This window comes from Opisthocomus hoazin, chromosome 14 (assembly GCF_030867145.1).
Source record: "Opisthocomus hoazin isolate bOpiHoa1 chromosome 14, bOpiHoa1.hap1, whole genome shotgun sequence".
Classification (NCBI taxonomy): Eukaryota; Metazoa; Chordata; class Aves; order Opisthocomiformes; family Opisthocomidae; genus Opisthocomus; species Opisthocomus hoazin.
The window spans coordinates 9,693,411-9,720,176 of NC_134427.1; the positions used below are offsets into that span (position 1 = coordinate 9,693,411).

The following is a 26,766-nucleotide window of genomic DNA, read 5'->3' on the forward strand; positions in this document are numbered from 1 at the left end:
TGGTTACCCTGTGCCGAAGCTATGAACTATGGGGAACCACACGCTGCTCTAGCACATGTTCTGTAAAAAAAAAAGGGGGGGGGACACACACAATCTTTGTGGTCAGAGAGAGTTGTTTCTTCCCTTTCCCAAAGTTCTGCACCTTGGAAAGAGCAAGAACCACCACTCAATACAGCATTTGGGTACGGCAGTCTACACGCGTGAGATTTGGTAGAGGGGGAAAAAAGCAGCAATGTTTCAAATACAGACTGCACACACAGCCCTCGGAGATCGCTCCTTCAAGGGTTACACCGCAAGCACAGAAGCAAGCCTCCAACCAGCGTTAGCTCCTGGAAGCATGTGGAGACACAGGCAGAGGCTCGCCCAGGCCAGCGGTACCTTGAGCATGTTCCTGAACAGACACACAGTCCCACCCCGCGGGATGCACAGCCACCCTGCCCCATCTCCAGGAGCTGCCAGCTCTGGCCTTCACGAGTATGCTGGGAAAATGGCCCTGAGAGGGAGAAACAGGGACCTGGGAACTGTTTTTGTATTTTTCCATTGACTGGGGAGCACTGCGGCACAGCATGCGCACCGTGCCCCAGCACATCCTACGCGATGGTCAGCAATAGCAGAGGAACAAAGCAGCTCCTACGTGACAGAAATGAACATCTTCAAGCTCAATTCATCGGGTAAGCCAGCTTCCTTGGGACTGACTGCAATAAAGGAACAATCCCCGTAAGCAGTGGCTGACACACGAAGAACAACTGCAATAGCCCTTGAGTAAGCCCTTCCCCAGGGTCCCTGCTCAGCCCTATTCACCCAAAAGAGGTAAGAACAGTTCTCTCAGTGACTGTGCTTCACTAGGGAAGGACAGAGAGAGGAGATGGAAGGATCGGGGCTGCTGCCAGTGAAAGATGGACAGCAGTACCTGTAAAGTGCAAACGTGTATAGCCCTTAGGCAAGCGAGGATTGTTAAAGGGGGAGGAGGCACAGCAGCATTACAGTGTCAACGCATTCAGACTGAAGCAACTGGCATTCATATAAAATATACCACTTGTAGATAAAGTTAATCTTGAAATTCAGATACATGAGGTTCAGCAACTTTTTAGGCACAAGTGTGTATGTTAGGAAACAAAAAGAAGCAGAGTGTACACGGTGTACAAAGAACTTCAGTTTAGAGAAGCACCAAGACAGGTTTCAGTGTATTTACCTCATCTCTGTATTAAGTGTTACTTCATTTACTGGAAAAATGTGAAATTAGGCAAGCCAACATACATACCACTAAAACGTTGCAAAGAGGAAAATAATTTTATTCCAGTGTTAAGTCATAAAACAGTGTGATAAAAATCAGACCTTTTAACGATTGCTAAACTTTGTGCAAACACATGAAGAACCGATGTACTCCCCTATGCAGCGACAGACGTTCAGCCGAAGGCAAGAACAGGTGCCCACGGTACCACACGCTCACTGTACAGCAGCGCACTCGAGGAGTCAGAGACCAAGGGTTTTACGACTGGTTACGCCGATAAAGGACTCATCTACCCAAAAACAAATACATTGCTCTATTCTGCGATTCAGACTACTTTAATATAAATTCTTCCCAGTCTACAGTGGGAAGCCTAACAAATCAAACAAGCAAGAAGACAGTTCCTGCATGAATATTTTTATGTATCTTTCCATTAGCTGACAGCAACAGAATACTGCTGATTAAGTTACACAGTTCATCAATAACTAACACATGGTGGGGAAAAAGACAACTGTTCTCTGGGAACCAGTAATACAGACATCCATTCTTTAGCGTTACAGTCTTACGATGCACAGAGGCTTTAGGTGCAGAACAGCCGTATGCAGTACAGTAAAAAAAACCTTCTTGAATGGATTTCAAGAGAACAAGGCTGTATTGTACACGCAGGGATGAGTTTTTCCCCACCCTGGTCCTCTGAGGTAGGTATACATCCCACCCATTTCACTGGAAAAGAGGCACCACAGTTCAGCAACTTGTTACAGTCGTATCACAAACAGGACAGGTTCCAATTTCCCAAATAATTCACTAATGCTACTACCCAGAATAATTTATAGAGTTGCATAGACTAAAGACCCTGTGTCTACAGGGTAGAGCCACCAGTTACAAAATTTGGGAGGGATTCCCATCACCTCTCCCCTCGGTCTCCCACACAAAAAGAACACCTTACGGGAAGCGACATGGAAGTAAAAACATGTTTTTAATTCTGGGAAATTTGTATGGAGCTCTTTAAAATGAGATTTGGGTCAAGGCTGATGAAGTGAAAGCTAAGGTAACTGTGGCGCAGGCTTTTTTGTACCTTCACTCCACAACGCCGAGATCACAACGAAGTCAGAGTGTTCTGACATCTCATGGTGTCATGGGCCGTGCACATCCGTCTGAGCACACAGATCCTGAAGACTCCTCTTTCCGAATGGAATCTAACCGAACCCTGGGGCTGCTCCATCTGTCCACAGCATTCCCTGTGGTGCAGCCGCTGGCAGGTGTCCTCCGGACAAGAACAGCGCGGGGGGAACCCAAACCCTTTCAAAGCAACCATGCAACTCTGCGCAAGGAATACTTTTCTTGAACTACAACACAAGTTTTAAGAGGTATATCCGCACCTCTGCACGTCTACTAAAATCCAGAATAAAACGCACAACGGAACAAGCTCATGAAAGTTTACAGAACTTAAATATTTATTTTTAAACCATTTAAAACGCCCCAAAACATTGAAATAAGCTTCATCTATAAACAGATTTACAAGACTAACAACTACAGAAGCTAAAGGAGCACTACAATTTGTTTCTGTGATGCAGTTATTTTGTAAAGCTTCAGATCAACTGTATTTACAACTTTTGCTGCTTTTACATTTATAAAAATATTTATTTAATCCATAACATTATTGTTTATTTCAAAAACTATTTCCAGACTTTTTTTCTCAGATATAAATTCTAACCGAATTTCAGTTATATAGCAGATGAAAGTTTTAAACAGAAACATTTTTTTTAAAATTAAAACAAGGAGTTAAAAGTAATTTTTTTTACAGTGTAGGCACCATTGAAAATAATTGTCCTTGGCATATCTAACCACCATCTCTCACAAGTGTCCTTTATATAAAAACGATGTAATGGCAACATTTGACTAAAAATGCAATATTTACTTGCACACCATTACTTTTTCAATATTTGGCAGATATATTTCAGATTCTTTAAAATGACTTTGTGCAAAAACAAAATGTGCAGGTCTGAACCATAAAATAAACACACCCAGCCTTTATCAAAAATAAATTTACACCAACAGTTCCACAGCTAAGTACTGAAAAACAATCCCAGTTCAAAACTTTAGCATAATATACATACTGGGTTGAAAAGGGAAAAAAACCCCAAAACAAAACAGAAGAGAAGATATTATCCATCTAGCAGTACCATAAATATATAACTGAAAGCAATTTTATAGTCTTACCTACTTTTTTATGAAAAAAAGAAAAAAAAAAAATCACTCCGTACTGCACAGTACTACCTTTTCGTGAAAGAATATCTATAACTCAGTTATTTGCATATTAACTGGTAAATACATATTTTAAAATACACTTTCAGAAAATTATAAACAAATTATGTTGATGTACTGTATTTAATGTATTTAAGAACAAAAGTGTGTATAAATATTTTACAGGAGAAACAACACCACCACACAGAAAGCTGGTGTTACAATTATACCTGCTTGTGAGGTATGTATCATGAGACGCTCGGCTTCTCTGGCTCCCTTCCACCCAGGCATGTATACTCAGAGGAAAAAAAACTAAATTAAGTTAAATTGGACTTCAGGTTTTGTCCATTATTGCCAAAAGCCCCACCCCCTCAACTGTATTGCTTTAAATTTTCCTACCATGATGATACGAGATTGAATTACTACTTCAAAACCTGTTCTAAAACATAATACATATACTGTACATCAGGATATACCTGTTGCTACATATCACCTGCAAACTATTGACATATTGCTCTCAAATATATTTAATCATAGAGCTGCCTAAAATACTGTACCAATTTAGAATGGATACTGTTGCAGGTTTATTTTTCAGGGCACGATAACTATATGCTGGTTGAAGCAGGTGCTACAGCAATATCCTTGCCACTACGTTACATGTTTTGAACACGCTTGTGAAAAAGCTATTTTCTCTGAAGCTTCTTAGTGATTTACAAAAGTTTAACTCATGAATACAAAAGACCTGTACATCCTCATGTACAGGAACAAAACAGCATCAAAAACATACTGTACTTGCACTTTCTATTAACTAAAGTAATGGTTATTTCTAAAAGCAAAACCACACCTCAACATTTATCAGATTAAACAGGTGAAACTACAATATTAAAAGTTGTTCTTTACAAAATAATTTCCTGAAAATATAAAACCATGTGCACTGCCATAAAATAGTTGAGTACGTTCTTTCACATCCTCAATCACCATCAATATGTTGCAAAGATCCAAAAGGCACAAGGAGCTCATGAGCTAAGCACTGCCAAGCTTGAAGTAGTTTTGGTGGGTTTCACTGGGTCCATACGAAACATCAGTCAATTATGTGAAGTTTCTTAGGATGAGTCATTAACAGAATATCTGCGGATTAAAAAAAAAAGCGGCAATCAAGAATTTTGTTAATTGTATTGTTTTGGCTTGGCAAACAGCACATAACTGTTTTTGCATCACTGGACTAGTACATGCCTTCATCTCAACAGATCATAGGAAAGAAACACCAGAAGTGACATTCTCAAGAAAATTTTCCCTAGAAAGAGAACTTAAATGTTCTCCTGCTCCCTTACTTGCTATAAATATGATTATGACAAAAATGCAGGCTAAATTAAAGGAAGCAAGGTATAACAACTACAGTAAAATTGCAGCACTAGAAGACCAAACAGACATGGTAATTGTTACTTTTAGTTTCAGTCTCAAACTGAGGTGTTACATCTAACTCCTGAAGCTAAAAGTTTAAATCCCCGGAAATAGCAGATCTTTCACTTATCACTAAACCACTCAAGTTTCCCCAACACAGGAAGTTCAGTGTCACTAACCTTCCCTATGCATAAGTACTGAATCATTTTTTTTTAAATAATACTGTTTTCAGTTTTGGGTGGGTTTTTTTGTTTTTGTTTTTTTTCTTTAACAATGCATACAAAAAAGTTCTTCAACTTACTTCTGAAATTTCTCCATAAGTTTCTTCACCATCTTATCTGTGATCCCTGGACACGTTGCTTCTGCCATATTGATGCTTTTCTCAAGTTCCTCAATTGCTTTCTTTCTGCTAGCATTATTTGTGTCCTGCTGTTTAAGCTGAGTAGCAAACCAAAACAGACAAAACTTATAAAACTTATCGGACACTCAGGTAATACTTTCAAGGAAGTTTTTTAAGTCAAGACTTACCTCAGCAAACACAGGGGTGATTATCATAGTTAAACAACTCAGGGTCTTAACAAGTTCCTGATCCTAGAAGTTACATAATGATTATATTAGCATATTGCTATACAAGGTATGAGCTGCATTTAACACAGCACATCCGATATTGAAAGTTCAGTTAAATTCAGCAAAGCACTCGAAATACATTACAAAAACAAAGAAGGCATAGTACATCAAGAAACGTTACGTAATGTGGAAACGGATGCCTGATGACACATCTGAAAGTGTCACATCGTCAGAAAAACAGTTCAGCTCTTCCTCTCCAATATTATAGAAGTCTTTAAATTCCCACCTTTATCAACAGATACTGATCTACTAGTATGTGGTATCTTTTGGATTTAAGGCTGACATGGGCATAGGAAATATCATTAACAAGCATCATCTCTTGAACTACAAAAAGACAGTTCTTATGAAAAGTGGATAATTACTAAGTTTTATCACTATCTTCCTTGAATTGGCTTCAAAACCAGCACTTAGAAAGAAGAACTCTTCAGACTGTACATACCATCCCATTCTGCAGCTTCTTTGCATCTGGCTTCTTTCGAACTGTAGTAAAGCTCCACTCAGGATGAGAGTTATTTTCTTTGTTACTGGACTCCCTGAAGAAAAAGGATACGATGTATATAACGCTAGCCACAACATAACCCTAAGCAAGCATCAGTAACCCAAACACATAATAAACCTATATGGACTAGCTCCTTATTCCTTCAAATAAGAAGAAAAACATGTATTGAAACATTAACTGAACTTTAAAAAACAACTTCAGAGGCTGAATAAACTGAAATACGATCAAAGCAAACAGAAGATGTTATCTACCCATAAAGCTTACCTTCTCCCATGGCATCCCATTTAAAACAGTTATCTGATATCCACAAAAGCAAGAGACTTACAGAACATATGTTGTTCCACAGGCACTGTGCAAACTTCTTCATACACCTCAAACTTGCTCTGCAATATTTCTAATTGTGATTCATTGTTTTTGGTATAACCACTAGCCCTAGACTAGAAAATGCACAGCACTTAAACAGAACTGAAATTGAGCTCAGGGAGAGAAAGTTTAAAGAGATAATGAGAGCATAGCTTGACTTGTGCATTAGTCTTTAGGTCCATATTGGCTTCTTTCAAGAAAACCACTTATGAAAAACATATGGAACAAAGAGAGATATACAGAAACGGAGCTAGTTACACAGAGAAACTGCAACAAACCCACTTTAGTAACATTAAAAAACGTCCAAATGAGACTAAACTGAAAATAAACTTACGAATCGGAACCATCGGAATCACTTTCATCACTACTGTGTCCCTCTGCTTTCCACCTCTTAAACCTATCAATCAGTTCTGTCAGATATGAAGTCTTCTTGGCATTTTTCATAATGAATTTGTGCTTCAGAAGTTCTTTTGCAGTAGGGCGCTGTAAGAAACACTTGAATATTTAATGTAATGCTAACATTTCATTATTTTAAATGTTAATAGGGGACATTTAGTAAGACAACTGACGTCTAGAGTTAACTCCTATAGTATCAGGAAATTAGCAAAACAGGAAGTCAAGAAGAGCCAGTAATACACATTTACAAGCACTCTAAAAATATGCTCAAGTCACACACAGACTATACTGCTTATCCTTCTATGCTAGAAGGTACACACCCAGGAAAATGACTAATCAAAAATCTCCAATGCAACATTTCCTTGTAAGCAGAATTCAGATAGACAGTAAAAGTTCTGCTGGAGAAAAAGATTTAAGTTCTCTCCTCTATTAAAGCTTCTCTTCTGACGTTATCCTAGGTTTGAGGGCATTTTAAGGAAGCTGCCTCTGTCACCATAATTTCTTTCAGCATCCTCCCCTTTCAGTATTTCAAACAAGAGACTAGGATGAAGACATAGCTATTAAAAAAACACCACTACTATTAATAGTGGAAAGTACAGTCTCTAAAATTATTCCCATCAATTCTGATGCACTACACCAGCTTTGCAAGCATAAGAGAGTAAAAAACAAACCCTAAACATCTATACACACACATACACGCGCATGTACTCACAAATGTTGGGTCCTTGTTCAGACATGCATCAATGAATTCTTTAAAAGGTTTACTGAATTCTCCTAATAAAGTCGGAGGATTGTTTTTCGGAATGAGAAACAGAACTCTCATCGGATGCATATCAGAGTTGGGAGGCTCCCCTTTGGCTAATTCAATGGCAGTGATTCCCAATGACCAGATGTCAGCCTGAGAAAGGGAAAAGTTACTTTTAGTACAAAATTCAGGGCTATCGCAACTAAGTATTTAATAACTGAAATGTTCACATATATTGCATCTAGATAGTAAAATCAATTTTGGCCTAAGTAGATGGTGCACAAAGACTCCTTTCTAACACTTGAAGGCTGCAACTCTCGAAGACCTGGCGGACTTAATCAGTCTTTAGTAACTTTGACACACAACATCACTTTTGTTGCACACTTTGTCACTGTGGTAACATTGCCAGCAACATAAACATGCACCTCAAGATACATGCTTTTGGAAAAAGCTTCAGAAACATTAATCTTCTCTTGATTTTTTACTACGTAATGAACTACAAACTGCCACCAATCTCCTCTGTCTAATTCAGTTTTTGCTTAGATAGCAAAACTGCATGCTGATGTTACTTTTTAAACTGTAGATGCACTGAGGTATCCAACCTCGTTTGACACCTCACTCTAAAGGAACAAGAGAGAGTTGAATCAAATCTAGCAGGTGATCACTTTATTTCTTTCCTAACAAGACTGCTTGATGAATTTAGCTAGAAAATTATCCACAACTAGCTAGACTTGAAAGTCCAAGTTCAGAGTGTAAGTTTCTGATGAATAATAAAGTAGCATTTATTTTAGCTAAAGGTAAGCATTATAAATAAATTGTCTTTGCATCAAAATATTTTATGAACTATAAAATTATTTTCTAATATAGAGATTCTTCCCAAGTGAAATATAGATTACTTGCATCTTTTTTAGATGAGCTAAAATAGCTATTAAGGTCACTACAGGTGTTTCTCATTAAAAAATGGCTGGCAAAGTTTAACTACACTTGGCACAGAAGTCATAAACCAAAGCTGCCTACAGAGTAAACAAGGGTTACAATTTGCATCTCCAATATTCCTTTCCTAGTCACAAGAACTAAAATGTCTATATTTAATATTGAAGAATTAAACTAGCTCATTGTTTCTTACTGAAATATCATAACCAACAATTGTATATTGAAGGAAAATATTTCAAAAGAAGAGATGGGCCTTGTAAATCTCTGCCACTACAAAAATGTATGAAATTGTTTTATTTTCTGTCATTTTGAAGAAGGGACAGAAGGCAAGGTTAAAATTCAGTCCACACGCCAAAATACTCATCAGTATTAGTCTAGCAATTGAAGTGTATCCGTCCAAAACCCTTTTTCTGTCCTACCAAAGGCTTGCATCTTCCAAGCTTTCCCACCGGACTTTCAGCATAGAAAGAAAAGGGGGAGGGCATTGGTCTTGCAACATTTTGAGGAGATATGGAAGGCAAAAGATTAAATCGCTGGGAGAATGTAAATGAAGAGGTCGTACGGCTGATTTATGCTGATTTATACACAGGGAAGCAGAAGAGGAATTGTTCTCACTTTGACTGGACAACAGGCATTTTTAAAGCAGGGTATACGGCTTTTCAGACATGCCGTAGGGAGCACATTACAGCTGCGCCACTGGAACTCTAAACATGAGAACTACAACTGCATGCACGTGCTCCTTATTATCAGCAAGAACTGTTGTGATATGTACATAAACTCCTTCAAGTCTGAATGATCTGTGGAAAGTCTCCTGGAGTGTGAAAATCTTCAGGACATCTTAGATACTCAACAGTCTTTTCTTCATGTGCACATCAGAAGTACCGTTACATGTTTATTATTTGAGAAAAAACAGTATGAAAGTATTACTTGGCATATACCAAGATTTTTAGATTTCTTGCTTTTATTTAAGGTTGCATCTACAGAGTGTAGGAAGTCCAATGCCAGCACCAAAGTACACTGCCATTTCACTAACCACATGCTCTAGGTCATCTTGTAGATATACACAAGAGAAGAGGGAACTATTCCCTCCTTATCATTTCTAGCAGCAGTTCCCAACCCTCAGAAAAATGTGAAGGAGGTCTGCTTTTCTACTGCTAGCTCACATAGGGAAACTCTCCTTTGCAATTAGTCATCCATCAACAGCTCCCAAGAAAAACAAATGTACAAGGTACCACAATGCTATCACAGCTACCCATCCTGTAGTTCAAGTTACTTTTTTCCTTCTCAAGATCAGTCACCTGTGCTAAAATCTTCAGCATTACACAGGTCCTCAGAAATATCATTAAAGAAATCATATCCAGAGCTGTGTATAAAAACCTGAGAAGAGAGTAAAATTTCAGCCACCATCTTGGCTTTAAACATGCTGATAAATTCTGGTGGCATTCTAATTTGCAAGAGCTTTATTACTGTTCGAATTAAATGCAAAACTTTGAATTGAAATTAAAAACCAACCAACTAACCCACCAACAACACTGAAAGCATCCACGGAGTCTCTCTGAAAGAATCTTAACATGAAAGCATAAATTTACTTGGTGAGTTTATATGGGTCTTGCACGTGAGTACAGTGACATGCAACTAGTATATAAAAACATTTTAATTGTACTTTTAATTTTATCATTTGAAACTCTGTAATTTGAAATCTACTTTTTTTTCTCTCCATACTGATAGAACTAAACCCACAAAAACCAAAGTAATTTCTGTTGGATCTGCAGATACAAAGAAAAGGTATTCTACTCTCACACTTACTTTGGAATCATACGCTGACTGCTGAATAACTTCAGGGGCCATCCAAAATGGAGTTCCAACAAAGGTATTCCTCTTAATTTGCGTGTCTGTCAGCTGCCCAGCAACTCCAAAATCAGCAAGCTTAACATCACCTTGTTCTGACAACAAGACATTGGCAGCTGTCAAGGGGAAATAACATAATAACTAAATTAGATTACTGCTCTTATGATTTTTAAAGGCTTTAACAAAGTAACATTTGAAGTGTTATGCACCTTTTATATCCCTGTGAATTTTCTTCTCTGAGTGTAGGTAGTCAAGACCTTTCAAGATTTCCTTTAGCATGGTAGCAATCTGGAATTCATCAAATGGGCCAGCACGCAGCTTTAGAGAAAAGACACATTAAAACACTTTTAGTCTTGTATCTAATTTGTGCATTGTTATTGATTTAATTAAATCTTTAACTTAAAAGATTGTTGGAGAACAGAATTCATAAAATATTCTATGAAGCATGCCAATATTCTACCAGAAACAGGTGTCATTAGAATGATCATCTTTGCATCTCCTCTATTGGTAACACATTGAAAATGCTGCTACTTTTCTAATGTATATAGTATGCACTCCCCTCAGCATGCACTGAACGTAAAAAGCTAGAACGAATTTTCCACAAAGTTATAGCTTCCTATAGACAGCAAACAGAGGAGATTGAATTTTGCATTTCAGATTAAGTGAATTAAGAAACTCAACTTATTTCAAAACAAATTAGTCTATTGTGCTGTTTATAAATTTAACAATGCATTTTTCTCTTGTTCCAGCATTTTTGATTCCATGCTTGTTTTTTTGCACCAAGAACATAATGCACTACTATAAAGCTGCTAGCATGGAAGAAGTGTAAATTTTGCACATTAGAAAGCTATGTAAATAAACCAGAAGCAGTTAAGGTGGGTGATTCTGCTATCAAAAAATACCAACACCACGGCACTGAAACAGAGAACTGCATGAAATTATGGTATGGCAAAGTGAGTCAAATGAGGCAAAACTTGCAAGTTTTATACTTCTAATAGTTTAGTGTTTTCAACTGTCACTAGCAAAAGCTATTTCACTATTCCTGACACTCCACAGAAGACTACAAATCACTCAAAAGTTTTAAAGAGTAAGTATCTCACAGCCCCTTTCTCAAAAACACTAACTACCAGAGCTGCAAACTACGATATGCTATACATAATTACTAGGCTTTTGCATTCCCACAGCTGCGTTGATGTGACGTAATTTCATAAAGAAGTTTAAATAGATTTATGAAGTTAAGCACATACTTCAAGTCTTGCAGACAGGACCACTGTTAGCAAATATATAATTAACACCGTTCTGTAATACTGAAGACACAGTACTTTCCCTTCAGAATCACACAAAGACTGTTACACTATCTTACAGGAAAGGGTGGGTCTAACCTTTACAGCTGAGGCAGAGCTGTACTGAAAGTACAGGGAAACCACATCCACATACAGTGGACTGTGCTCGTGTACTCTCTAAGCTACATCCTTCATGAATGCTACACTATCCTAAGCAAAAGGCACTTTCATGCTTAACTGAAAATACCTGAAAATGGAAAACCCACACCTTTTAACCAGTTAAAATTAACTGCATTCTGTGGGCACACACTGCATTCATTCCTAAGACCCAATCCCAAAGGAAACATTTTTTAATCCAAGTGTAATGAATATTCCACTTGTGTGGGGATGACATATGGGGGATAGATGACCCAAAAACCCACCACATATGGCAAGAACAGTACTTCTCCTCATACTTAAAAAAAAAAGGCACCTTACATTCAACTGAGAACAAATGGATGCTTCCTAATGCTTAGAGACAAACAGGAAAACCAAAAATATCTACATCAGCTCAATGTAACAGAACTACCATCCAAACGCACACTTTTTGGAGCATTACGATGTACCAGTGATGCAGTATCAGCCACCTCCAGGGATTAGATTTTAGAGCGCCATGAAAGCACAATGAAATAAGGCTCACTAGTACTTATAATGCAAAAAAGATCATGTACTTACAAGATCCAAAGCTGACCCTCCACCCAAGTATTCCATTATTATCCATAGTTTTGTGCCCTGTAAATAAAGGCATGAGTTGTTAGAAGTCCAAGGCACCACAAAACAAACAAACAATTTCAACAGACTACCAGCATACTGTTAGGAGAATGCAAATATAGAGTCCCATTAATCACCAAGTTAGTTACATGTAATTACTTCTTGTAGAAAGATCACACAGCTCCTGTGCAAGATGTCTAGATATCAACTGTTTGACTTCTGTATTTTAAAAAAGCAACAACACCACCCCTCTTCACTAGTAATTTTCCACTAACTGGTATCTAAAATGGTTCCACCTAAAGGAATGCAACTTAGAGAAAAAAGGGATTTCGTGGTGGTTTACGTTTAAACGAAGTGTTCTAATGTAAGAACTACAGTCTTACAAGAGACTGTCTTTGCATTACAATAATTAATTTCAGCCATTTGTGATAGAGAAGCATCGTAATTTTAATAGGAAACTTTCTTGTAACATCACCACACCTCTAATCTGACGAAAATACTCAAAATTGCATTTAAGCAAGAGAGTGAGCATGAACATGCTTCATAGACAATAGAAATTTAAAGCCTAATGGAGGTAGCTGCAAGGTGCCTCTTTACCTATGTGGTAACTGTGCAAGTGTGTGTCTAACATGTCTACAAGTTGTCACATCCAGCAAACAGTGAGAACTGAGAGCTCCTGAATATGCTCATACCTAAGGACTTGCATCCTACCACAAAACATCCCTGCTACCATAGGGGCAGCTCCAATTTTGAGATACAAAGCAACACTACAACTACCAGCCAGGTGAAGTTGCACTGCCAGACCTGGAAGCCCACAATGACGTTCAGGTTTCTGAAGTTTTCTGATCAGAGGTTTGAAATTGGTCATTAAAAGGTCAAAGATAGGAGCAATATAATACAATAAAAAGCCTGACTTCAGAAACGTATCTTGGGATTTTTTAATTATTTCTAGTAATACTGCAAAGTGCACATATTCCTTCACTACACACTATTTGAATCTCAGCCCCAGTGAGTCCGTGAGTTTCTGTGCTTTCTTTGTGGAGATGTTTCAACTACTAAAATACTAGAAATGACAAATGCTTCTAACGCTGATTTCTAGATGCTGACTTTGCCCTTGGTATGTAGCTGCAAAAGGTGGCAGGTTCATATAAACAAAACCGGAATGATATGGTATCAGATCTACAGATTGTATGCTTCAAAACTGGGATCTTCTGCTATTTGCTTGCCAGAGTCCCTTCACATTTAAGAAGAAACCCAAATATTAATTTCTGGGCTACCACTCTAACAAATTCTGTGAATAAACACATTTCATTATTTAAAATAAAAACCAGTTATTAAAAATACTTAACTGAATCTGACCTGGTGAAGTACCATGCACGCTGTTTAAGTCTCCAGCAAACATTTACTAGTGCTAGCTCCTTATAACAGAGCACAAGCTTACAGCAGAAGCACTTTTTAAAGCCTCTTGCATTCTACATTGTATGCTCTCCCATCCAACTGCCTGACTAGTGACAGAAATTCAAAGAAAACTCAACAAGCAAATAAAGGTGCAGTTTCTGAAAGTACCACATCCAATTATCGTAACAAAGTGTGCTCTATTAGACTTATACTGAATTTTAAAAAAACACACCATTTATGAGAGTCTATTCCAATATTATGAGATCAGCAGGGAAGGGTTGGCTAATTTTAGCCATTTTTATAAAGCTCAACTTTGTCAGCTGAGAAGACCTGCAAGGAACTCCAGTTTAAGGCAAACACTGTGGTTACCAGACACGTTTGGAGGATTTGACTATTACTTGCAAACAGGATAGGGTGAAAATGAGTAAGTACTGTGTTTCTGAAATAATGTCTCAAAGAAATTGCTGCTATCCACTGTAACCGAGTGTGGATATTTTCTAGCCAGGCATGAAAAACCTTTTTCCTACCTATTTTAGGTCAATCCAATATGAATAGACAATGTAGAACAAACTATCTTTAGATTGTCTCAGAGCTTTGCTGCACAAAGTGCTGTACAATTTTAATGGAAGTCTCTTTATGCCAGCATAGGACTTCTCCATAATCAAACCCGAAAAATTGAGAATAACTTTCAGGCTTGCTTTAACTGCAAAAGAAACGAGCAAGGTCCAGTGGCTGTAATAATTACAAGGACAGATATTTAAACCCCTCAGCTAGATGGCACAAATAGGGAAAATAATAATGAAATTTCAGTCATCAAGTGGCAATCTATCTCTACGGCATCAGATGGAAAGTACAGCTCAAGTATTTTATCAAGCTTCACAAATCTGCGTAACCAAAACATGCCAGAACCAAGGTAACTTTTAATACCTTTAATCTTTTTCTTGTGTGAACTGACAAAGTAATAACACATTTTGACAAGGCATTAGGCTTGCGGAAAACACTCATTTTAGCTATCTAATGTACCTCACACTGCTGCGTTGCTATGCACTATCACTTTCAAGGGTACCCTCCACAAGCAATGTTTTATTTATTGAGGTGTGATGTTAATTGCAATCAAAGTGCAATGTGGGATGATGAGACAAATTTAGACGCTGACCTACCACACATATAAACATCTACAGACACCTACAACAGGATTTTAGTTATCTTGCAGCTACAAAAGTTCTATTAATGCAGCTGTAAGGTTGTACAATTCGACACGCATTTGTGAAAGACACACTATAAAGATAAAACACTTCACTACCGTACACAAATGTGTTTATCATGGTGCATTCTTTGACTATATATATGCTTGTACATCACCCACCAGTACATTTAGAAAACACTACTGATTTTGCCAGATACCCAATGAAAATTAAAAAAAAAAAAAATTACTAATACCTGAGCTTTCAGGTTAATTCAATGGGCAACTCCCAGTCAAATGCCAAAATTCAAGATACAGAGGTAGCCCAAATTATAAAGATATGGGAGGTTTGCACATTTTTGTGTCGCAATAGCTTAAAACTAGAACCAGCTTTATCCCAAGAACCTCACAGAGGTAGATCTTGCCATCTTGTACTAATGATAAGGTTTTTAAACAGTAAAATATCCGATAACAGACAAATAACAACTCACTGCTAGGTAAAAATATTAAGGGACTGTCTATATTTTTAAAATTGCATTTAAAAGTCAGATGTACAAGCTGTAGCTAATGAACAGCTAGGCTGCCAAACATCAAGAGTATCTTACATGGCATCAGCTGAGCTAAGTTACAAATTAGAAAGTCAAGCAATTGAAATAAAGACACTCTTCCCTCCCTGCTTTCAGCAGCAGGAGCATCTGGAAGAGCCTGCAAGTAGCTGGCAAGCCTCAGGCTCCCTGAGACTGGACCACTCCATCCCAGTCAGCCACAAAGCTGCCTTTGTATCCTAAAGTGCGAGGAAACCGTAAAGTTGTAGAACATGTAGGAGACTACACAAAAATACAATCTCTCATCCGAGATTGCAGTTAGCAAACCCTCACAACTAACATCTCTTATTTCGTGTTTTAGTCATAACAACTTTTAATTATCAAATATGCTATCTTATCAGAGGAAAAACTGAAACTGACTACAAACAGATGACAAGTACTCAGCACTAGTGAGGCCGCACCTCGAGTACTGCGTTCAGTTTTGGGCCCCTCACTACAAGAAGGACATTGAAGGGCTGGAGCGTGTCCAGAGAAGGGTAACGAGGCTGGTGAAGGGTCTGGAGAGTAAGTCTAATGAAGAGCGGCTAAGGAAGCTGGGGCTGTTTAGTTTGGAGAAGAGAAGGCTGAGGGGAGACCTTATTGCTCTCTACAACTACCTGAAAGGAGGTTGTAGTGAGGTGGGTGTTGGTCTCTTCTCCCAACTAACTAGCAATAGGACAAGAGGCAATGGCCTCAAGTTGCATCAGGGGAGATTCAGACTGGATATTAGGAAAAATTTCTTTACTGAAAGAGTGGTCAGACATTGGACCAGGCTGCCCAGGGAGGTGGCTGAGTCCCCATCCCTGGAGGTGTTCAAGAAACATGTAGATGTGGCACTTCTGGACATGGTTTAGTAGGCATGGCGGTGTTGGATGGATGGTTGGACTTGATCTCAGAGGTCCTTTCCAACCTTAATGATTCTATGCTTATTCAAAGCTTACTTGAAATTGTTTAAAAAACAAGAATAAGTTACAACAGAAGATGTTCTGCTGCAGTCCAACTGGACGAGCTTAGGCACACATGAAAAACTTGAAGCCAACACATGGTCTTAGCTGCAGTTTCTTCAAAGCAAAAACAATAAAAATTTAAAGATTTAAACCAGATCTAGATTACTCGGCTAAGTAATATCAGTAAGTGTTGAAGGCAACCTGAATGCCTTTGCACTGAGGATTTGCTTTGGTATAGTCAGGAAAATACTAAGTCTCTTTGATTTAAAGAGAGCAGAACTCAAAAATCTTTCTAATGCCATTCCCAGAGATTCAGAGAAAGCTACGTGTACCATTAATACATTTCAGTAGACTATTTCTGTTCCATAAGCGTGATCTGAAAGAAGACAGACTGGCTCAATTGTTTTGTTTTTCTGTAAATAAAGAGATGAAAAGGGAAAAAGAAAACTCTCTTAAATTTTGAAATACCTTTTATTTACTGTATTTTCACACTCTTTTTAACCACTTCCTTAAAATGTATTTCTAGCAATATTTTCAGTGATCTTTGTATATAAAACTAAGTATTCCCCAACAAACCTATAGGACCGCTTTGAATGCGATCTTCATACCAGTCACATTCATAGCAAACCGCTATTGATCTCTGCAGCCTAGGATTTTGCTTTGCAAGAAAAGGCAAGTCTTAATTTTCAGAATTTAGCCTCAGTGCTCTTTAACCTTTAATTATAAAGTCATTTGGTACACAACTGTACCTATTTCACTGTTTCAAAGAGTGTCTACACTAGAGAAATTAAATTGGGAATGAAGTACTATATAGCTAAATACTTAGGCTGACAGCCATTCTCAGAGTAATAGCTAATAAAAAGCTAAAAGCTATCGCAATTAAGTAAAAAAAAAAAAAGACAGATACAACTCTCAAAATACCTGTTATTACTAAAATGAAAAGCCATCATAAAAGATTCTTTGCAAATTTAACAAAGCTAATACACTCCTTCCCCTGAGGAATCTCAAGCTGAAAGATCTAGTATTAGTAATCAAGGATAAATCTAGCCTTAGAAAAATTTAGAGCCAAGATACTACTTAAGCAGTCATTTTACTTATTTATTATTACAGAATTAAAAGCATTTATTTGTGGACATTTTTATTCCTTTACTTGGGGAACAGCGAGCAGTAGAATTACCTATCATACTAGTCTGGGACGAAAAACATTTCTGTGAACAGTTTTTTAGGGTTTTGTTTTGGGTTGGGTGTTGTGGATTGGCTGGTTTGGTTTTGGTTTGGTTTTGTGTGTGTGTGTGTGGTTTTTTTTTTAAGAGGACTTTCTTAAAGGAACAGGAAAGTAACCAAAATTCCACAAACACCTCCCCAAGCTCTACACACAGAAATTCCCCCCCCCCAAAAATATCAGAAGTGTGAAAGAGCACAGAAAAATATCAGAAGAGCAGCATTAATCTTTCAGAATCTGTCCATTTAGAATAGAAATGGAAAGAACTCAAACAGTGGTGAGGAAAGTATGGCAGCATTAACATGATCCTCTATCTGCCAGGTATTTTTAAAAAGTAAAAAAAAAAACTAACCAGAAGTTGAAAGTTTTACAGCCCTGACAGAATAATTATATTTACATATCTAAGAAAAGGGGTAAAAAGTGAAAGACTTGCGTAACAAGGCCAAAGGCAAACTGCTGTAACGCACAGGTACTTAGCCAGATTTGCTAAGGAGAAGACTATTTTCTTTCCCTATTGAATCCACGATTTATAAAGCTTTTTCCGCCCATCACCCCTCAAAACATCCCCAAACCAAACAAAACACTCCCATCAAATCAAGGTTTCATTTCCCCATTTACAGCTGCTGAGATCACTGTTTAATTCTGAAATCTGACAAAACGCTTTTCTAAGCAAAAACACTTCCAAGCGAAACACTTTCCAAGATTCACCTTGACCTATTTGTACTTAAGGGTGAACAACTGGGCTTTTATAACACAAAGTTAAAATGACGGATAGTCAGGAGGAGAATATTTAGGACTTAGCTCATCACAGAAAATAAAGGACTAAAAAAGACTTATCATGTCTGGATCTGCAGTATCAACTGTGCACTGCTCCAGGGGAACACTGCTAGCTGAATTCAAAGTTGTCTTCAGAAGAACCATCTTGTCCTAATATGCTATGGTTCGGGAAAGTAAATTCTGCTACATCTCAGAGCTCTACCACTTCATAATAAACAAAACAAAAATCACGTTGATTGAGCCCAGTAAAGAGAAGGAAAGATGGGACATCAATAATAACTTGTATGTTCACTTCAGCGTGAAGAACCCACAGAATACTGAGTAAGTAAACAGCAAAGCCACCATAGCTGTCTTATCTTGGTCAAAATGAGAATTTAGGATTTGGAGTACAGAAGATTAAGTTACCCACTTAGCGTTATAACATTAAAAACTGAATACAATATTGGAGCAATTTACAGGGGGGAAAAAAGCCAAATCTACAAAGAACACTGCCAAATAAATCCTGCAAATACTTTTACAGTATCACTGAAAGATACAGCACAAGTGTGACAAAGGAACGTTTCTCATAGATCTGTCTTTAGAATGCCAAAAAATCCACTATACCTTAAGGAGCCAGACACGTCTGAGGAGGAAGAAACCAAACCAAACAAAAAACAAACCAACAAAAAACCCAAACCCAAGCAAACAAACAAAAAACAACAGAAAAAACAAATGCAAGCAAACAAAAAACCCCAGACATTTAAGACAGCCCTAACTATGGTTAACACTTTAGCTTCTATGAACTGGTTTTCTTTTTTAAAAAAATAACCTAAAATGTGTAAGCACTGCAGATCATTTAAGCAATATTTAAATTGATTACACTGGGACAGCTTTGCAAGTTGAAAAAACTTACTCAACATTTTTTATTTCTGTAGGTTTTCAGTTTTGTTTTTTATTTTAAATTATGCCTTTGATAACATTTCACATAGCGGTTACATAACTCTGCTGACATCAGTTTTACTTTGTCCCAGGCCTACTATGCCACATAATTGCCAACACACCTCTACATGGCGCAGGGATTTCTTTCCATATCAGAAGTTATTTGTTTCTATAGCTATGAAGGTATTTTTTTCTCCCCCAGAAAGACCACGAAATTGTGCTAGGGATTGTGGAGGAAGGAAGAGAAAACCAAGGTCCAAAAGCAACAGCAATGCGAGAGGAATTCTCTATCAACTCCAATCATTCTCTACTCATTTTGTGCAAAATTCAGCCTCAAAAAGCAAGCAGCAAAAGAAGCAAATCAAATCGAAAAGCTTTGTTCAAAGAAAAACAAAAACCTACTAAAAAAAGGTCAAGCTGGCATGGTAACTCTTCTTCAATTTCAGAATTTTTTCCCAGCAGCATTCAAAACAACCGGGTGCCAGCAAATCTTTGTGCAATACTATACATTACCTTTAAATATGATCCATAGTATTTTGTTACATAAGGACTATCACACTGACTTAAAACAGTTATCTCTTGCTGTATATCTTCTATTTCATCTTCTGCTTCCTCAAGGTCTATGATTTTTATAGCAACCACTTGCTGTGTCCGATTATCAATTCCTTTAAAGACTTCACCAAAGGAGCCTTTCCCAATGCGTTCCAGTTTTGTGAACAGTTCTTCTGGGTCTGCTCTATGGTTCTGCAAAAAGAGATGGGGGGGGGAAGATACACAAGTTACTCAATTTATTTCCAAGTTATTAGCCCTCAGTACTTCCCAAGAAGCACATCACCCAGATTTATCATCACTAGAAAGCTCGCATCAGATAAATTTACCTCCTGCACACTAACTTCTAATTCAGCTATTAGTTACAGAACACACATTATGCAATTATGTCAAAGGTAAACGAGCCTCACCAGGGAGGCAGTCAGGTAGAAACCTCATTTCACTTCCTCACATAACAACTCTTTTGAAAGAATTGAGCTGTTCTTAATATTAATCGTATCTGTGCAGTAATTCTGAAGACTGGCACAGAAGCACTATCGCCACAACCCGGGCAGAAAAGGTTGGGCTTTCCACCCGGCCAGCAGCCTTGGGTGCACAAAGCATCCTATGAAGTAACACAGCACAGAGCTAATTGTGAGAGGACTGCACACCGGTAGATTCTGAGATCTGATAACACCTTCAGGGCAGCTAGAAGCATTGACAGAAAGTAGAACAAAAGAGACTGAGAGATGCTCGAAAGAAGGCTAGAGCAGAGTACTGAAACTGAAGTAATGATCAGAACTGGCTGGTGTCACCCAAGCATGCCTCAGAAAGGGGAGCAGAGCTCCAGGCAGCATAGCACTGCTGAGGACACCTGGCTTAGTCTCTGTTAATTCATTGTTCTAAGTTCAGCAGACTGATTATTATACAAAGATTTTAAATTTCTCAGCTCCATTCAAGTAGTCATGAAAAAAAAACCAAAAAAGAAGCAAACTCTCATTTTCCCTTCAAGATAAAGCACGATACGTGGCTGCTTAGAGAACCCTGCATACTCAAAAACCAGAGCAGCAACTTCCGAAGGACATGGATGACTTGCTCCACAGTTTAACAACACAAATCTTTAGAACACAGTAAGGAAGTTTGCAGTTTTTAAGAGGCAAGACAGATGTATTAATAGAACAGCCCACACTTCACAGAACAACAGAATTAAATACTTTACTGCTGCCAGAACTGGTCAACTCATTGCACAAATTAATCTTTGAACAAGAAACATCTGCCCAAAAAAGCCCTCTGATTCAATAGCAACATCTGAAAATATGAAAGGAGATGCTTTGCTTTAGATCTTTCGCGCACTCCAAAAATCAGAATCAGCAAAAGAAGTGACAGTTTTGGTAAAAGCAGACATCCAGCCCAAGGCACAGATTACCCTACGTAACAAAATACTCAAGTATCAACATGAAACTTCAGAAAACACATTTACACCAGTGTTCTTACAAATGGATGCAAAAATCTTTATTGGTAAAAAAAATACATTACTAATACAACCTAGTCCAAAATGGACAACCTCATTTCCATACCGGGCCCTTATTGTTGCTTCTTCCCTTCTACCAGAACCAGAATTTATTCCACAATACGGTGAGATGAATCAGGAAACAGATTTAGCTAAGAGTTAACCATATGATTTGTCAGGTTTATTTTCAGCGGAATCAGTTCACTGCTCATATATACCAAGCTGTCATTTGTGCTATCACAAGAGGAGGGAACATGAAGCACTATGGCAGATTCATGCTGATCTGTGGAGTCAGATTTTTAGATTTTGCAAATATACAAGACACACTGCTGTTCCTGAGCAGCACATTAAAGCAAGAAGAATGAGGAATTTCCCTTTTGTCTACAATGAGGCTCGTTGCTACTCTACTCCATTACAAAAAAAAAAACCAAAACAACCCAAACACCACCGCACCACCTTCAGAGACATAATTCAGAAAAAAATTGTGCATTTTCTTCTGTTGATAGATTCAATGAAAGACTTAAAAGATGAACAAATACATAATCAAAGCAAACAAAAAAAATACAGGATGAATACTATTTTGATCTGAAATCTGGGACAACCTATATTATTATACTGGGAAAGAAAAAGATTGGAAGCCTCGGGTGCTCATAAAGCTTTTAGACACAAAAACCCAGCAAACATTCAACTGCACAAAGACAGCCATATTGTCATACACTACCGCATCAGCTCCTGCCATCTTTTCATTGTGAAGACTAAAAAAAAAAAAAAAAAATTCAATTTAAAATCTGGTTTCAGATGTGTCCCTACAATATTTTTTTGAAGCACATGTGGTGAAAGCAGCATCAACTGCCACATAGCCTTTCTCTGCCGCTAGAAAAGCTGCACAATTGTCATTTAGCTAGCAACCTAATGTGTTCCTAAATTACAGCATTAGTTGCAATAAGGCATAATTAACTGATAGTTCTCTATTTCCAATAAACAGAGAGACATACACAGCCTCCAAGAAACAACAGAGTTATGAAAGAGGATTGGCAAAACTTTCCATTAACTCTCATATACTCCTCTTCAGAAAAAATAGCTTCATTTTGAGACACGCTTGGAGCCTGGGATTCTGGGAATCATTCATGCTAACTAATAGATATTATTGATTTGAGATGAAACCTGGTAAACACTTCCAGACAGACAGAAGAAAAGCAATTTAGTCACAGTTATAGTCAGCTAATCCAACCCTTCACAAATGTTTGATGAACTCAAAGGGCAACACCTGGGTTTTGCTTGGGGAGAAACCTTAAGTAGAAAATTCCTCTGGGCTCCTCAGTGGAAATGCACATCACTCAATCCTATACACCCACTTGCCAGTCATCAACAAAACAAGCCATGCCTCCAAACTCTCTCCTCCAAGCTACATCAACTGAATCAGAGCTTTAAGGGCTATTTTAACTTCCAACAACTCCGAACACCATTATGTGGGAGTGCTAGAATATAGGGAGAGATCAGGCATGGCTGGACTTCCCGATACTGCAGAACTCCGCGTACATCCCTGGGAGGGAGAGGTGGAACAGAAGGGCATCCGAGGAGAACAAGCTGTGCAGCACTACTAGAGGAAAAAAAGTCACATCTTTCTATTCTGAGAAAATCCTCTCACAGCAAGCAAAGTCAGCTTTACAGCTTCTGTTATTCACCAAGGCTGACAAGGAACTGTGGGACACTCTGGGATAAGGGTATATATTTCTGACCAACTATGGCTAATATTGAGACAATGTCCTTTGGAAAGACTTCCAACTTAGAACACTACATAACTTAAAATACGGCCTTAGAATAAAGACTGCATTTTGAAATGGATTTGCTTTTACCTTTCTTAATTTCCTTATCTTTCAGACTATTGTTCTACAGGAATGTTTTCCTACAACTAACTAAAAAAAAAAGTCCACCAAAACTTTAAAAGACTGCTTTTTTAAACAAAGGTAAATTTATCTCATGCAGTATGCCTATCCTCCTGCTCCTGGTATAGAAAAGGACAGAGATGTATTTTATATAAATAAAAGTCTGTATGTGTGTACACACACACCCCCAACACATACCATTAAATTTTTGCAGCACAGCTGCCAGCTACACTTCTAATATGGGAGAAATTAAGATTTCTAATACTATTAACACTCCTGAACAAAACAGCCAAATGCTATTCCCTGTTATTTCACAGATCTTCTATTGAACTGGAAAAAGGTTTAGAAGTTTTGAAAGTTGCTTGTATGAATAATTGTCGGTTTGTTTTTTTTAAAATAAATACTGGTTTCTATGGGGAGTCATGCCTGTTGGGCAGCAGATGGTAACAATACAATAGACAGCGTATGGACTCCATCATCACCTCTCTGAAGAGAACACCTGTAAGTGGACAAATCAGGAAGGGAATCTATTGCTCTTCCCCTCCCTAAGCCCATTTCCACAAAGGCAGCAACCAGTATGACAAGCACAGGCACATTCGCATGCCAACTCCAGTCTCGCCAGCATGAGTAACAGTACCAGCACGAGCGTGACAACACAAGCCCTCTGCATAGCTTCAGAAGCCTACCATTTCACCAGCCCAGCACAACTATACAGCCTGCGCTAGTGTTCAGTAAAATCTCTCCTCCTCTCTTATACAACCATGTGCCATTACTGTATGTGTTTACACACATATGTATGTATACAGAGTCACAGGATCCTATAGTATTATTTGGTTTGTAAGCGACCTCAGGAGGTCATGTAGTCCAATTGCCTGCTCAGAAGCCCCAAGTAAAAAAAAAAAACACTATAGCATAACTCTTGCCAGCATACCTGCAGTAGCTGCATCAAGTATTCTGCCAATAGGGCTTAAATAAGTCTATTTTTTTTATTCTGATAAACTCAGCTATGCAGCAATGTCCTGGCTGCATTCTGCTACAAGACTGACTGGCTGACTCACCTTCCCACCTCAGACCCTTTCACATACCTGTTCTCCAAATTCTGCATTTTTCCTTTGAAACACAGTTCAAGCACACTGAATATCTAACTTCCAAGGTTATACAGATATCTACTGACATACAACAAATCAGAAGATGCAATATCTATGTTAGACTGCTTTAGGATCTGTCAGTGTAGGACATATCTCTTACAGAAACAGGTCTTCTTCTAAGAAGATTCAGTAATGAACTTCATTAAAGGGTACTGAGTACAACTGGATGAAAACCCGAAGCTTCAAAGAATCTTGGACAGAGACTACGTTAATGCCTTGCATCTAACAAAATCAAAACCAGGATCCTCTAGGTCTCCCAATGCAAGTAATTTAATGTAGTCTTGTGAGATTTCTTTTAAGTAGTCTGCCAATGTGAGAACACATATCCTGTTGTCTTAACAGTATTTCTAAAACCTAACCCAAAAATGCTATTATACTATCTGGATTTTCAAGTGTCTCCCAGGCTTTATTTGGAACAGAAGTTCCCTTAAAATTGCACCAGTACTACAGAATAGCTCACCTACATTGGGAGACATCACTCAAATACGCATTAGATAAAGATGCAATCACTAGCTCAGAAGATTTTACAAAACATTGGTAAGAGAAGACTAGAGCGTCACAGAATCACAGAATGTTCGGGGTTGGAAGGGACCTCTGTGGGTCATCTAGTCCAACCCCCCTGCCGAAGCAGGGTCACCTACAGCAGGTTGCACAGGACCTTGTCCAGGTGGGTCTTGAAGATCTCCAGAGAAGGAGACTCCACAGCCTCCCTGGGCAACCTGTGCCAGGGCTCCGTCACCCTCAGAGGGAAGTTCTTCCTTATGTTCAGACGGAACTTCCTCTGCTTCAGTCTGTGCCCATTGCCCCTTGTCCTGTTGCTGGGCACCACTGAAAAGAGTCTGGCCCCGACCTCCTGACACCCACCCTGAAGACATTTATAGGCATTTATAAGGTCCCCTCTCAGCCTTCTCTTCTTCAGGCTGAACAAGCCCAGCTCTCTCAGTCTTTACTCATAGCAGAGATGCTCCTGTCCCCTCATCTTCCTCGTAGCCCTCCACTGGACTCTCCAGTAGCTCCTCATCTTTCTTGAAGTGGGGAGTCCAGAACTGGACACAGGACTCCAGATGGGGCCTCACTAGGGCAGAGTAGAGGGGGAGGAGAACCTCCCTCGACCTGCTGGCCACACTCCTCTTAATGCACCCCAGGATCCCATTGGCCTTCTTGGCAGCCAGGGCACACTGCTAGCTCAGGGTCAACTTGTCATCCACCAGCACTCCCAAGTCCCTCTCCACAGAGCTGCTCTCCAGCAGGTCAGCCCCAAGCCTGTACTGGTGCATGGGGTTGTTCCTCCCCAGGTGCAGGACCCTGCACTTGCCCTTGTTGAACTTCATCAGGTTCCTCTCTGCCCATCTCTCCAGCCTGTCCAGGTCTCGCTGAATGGCAGCACAGCCTGCTGGTGTATCCACCACTCCTCCCAGTTTTGTGTCATCAGCAAACTTGCTGAGGGTACACTCTGTCCGTTCATCCAGGTCATTGATGAAGAAGCTGAGCAAGACTGGCCCAGGTACTGACCCCTGGGGGACACCACTAGTTACAGGCCTCCAACTAGACTTAGCGCCGCTGATGACAACCCTCTGAGCTCTGCCATTCAGCCAGTTCTCAATCCACCTCACTGACTGTCTAGTCCTGTGTTTCAAGTATTCACTACTATGGCACCCTAACACATACCGCTATCTTTGGAAGCCATCAGAATTACCCGTGAGTTTAAAAGACCGCCATTTCAAGCAATTGCTCGCTAAAATAAAAACCTGATCTTCACAACCAGGGAGAAGTCAAAGGTAAACCATAAGGAAAAGCACTATCTTACAGAAAGGTCAAGGAAAAGAAGGAGGTTATGTTATGGCAAAATATTTAAAGCCAAACCAAAAACAACCCAGCATCGAAGAAACACCCCAGTCATTAATTTGCCATGCAGCGTCACAATTACATTAGCATTAAAATGCCAGATTAGAAATATATGCCAACTTTGTTGCTGAAGCCAGCATGCACTTCACCATTTCTCTCAAGTCCCAATGTCTCCACTGTCTGAGTTATGGCTAACAATAAAATTAAATAGCAATTATGAGGCCTAGTTTATTATCTGTAAAATCTCCAAGATACCTTTTATTGTCTTAAGAATGAATACCTGAAATACTGTGAGTAAAAAAGACACTTCAAAGTCAATAAAAGAAAAACAGATTAAAAGACATTTAGTCTATCCTCAGCATTTACCTGACTCTTACAAAATCCTGCATCTGGGTTGAGAAAATTGAAATCATACGTAATCAATCCATTCACAGACATTTATCTATTCTCAGATAATAAAGCACCTTGAAGTTTTTCTTCTGTTCAGACCCCCACAAAAAAAT

At 38.7% G+C, this 26,766-nt stretch overlaps 1 protein-coding gene across 1 annotated transcript in view; it reads right to left on the reverse strand.

The window, feature by feature from the left end:
- Positions 1–2,658: 2,658 nt before the first annotated feature.
- STK26 (serine/threonine kinase 26) overlaps positions 2,659–26,766 on the reverse strand; it is a 35,165-nt gene continuing 11,057 nt past the window's right edge. Inside the window, exons 3-12 of the mRNA XM_075435377.1 lie at positions 19,860–20,090; positions 12,282–12,338; positions 10,494–10,602; positions 10,243–10,400; positions 7,471–7,656; positions 6,697–6,845; positions 5,940–6,033; positions 5,402–5,464; positions 5,175–5,311; positions 2,659–4,600 (exon numbers count right to left, since the gene is read on the reverse strand). Of these exons, the coding sequence (XP_075291492.1) occupies positions 4,576–4,600; positions 5,175–5,311; positions 5,402–5,464; positions 5,940–6,033; positions 6,697–6,845; positions 7,471–7,656; positions 10,243–10,400; positions 10,494–10,602; positions 12,282–12,338; positions 19,860–20,090 (1,209 nt within the window). The 3' untranslated portion in view covers positions 2,659–4,575. The remainder of the gene's footprint in view (positions 4,601–5,174; positions 5,312–5,401; positions 5,465–5,939; positions 6,034–6,696; positions 6,846–7,470; positions 7,657–10,242; positions 10,401–10,493; positions 10,603–12,281; positions 12,339–19,859; positions 20,091–26,766) is intronic.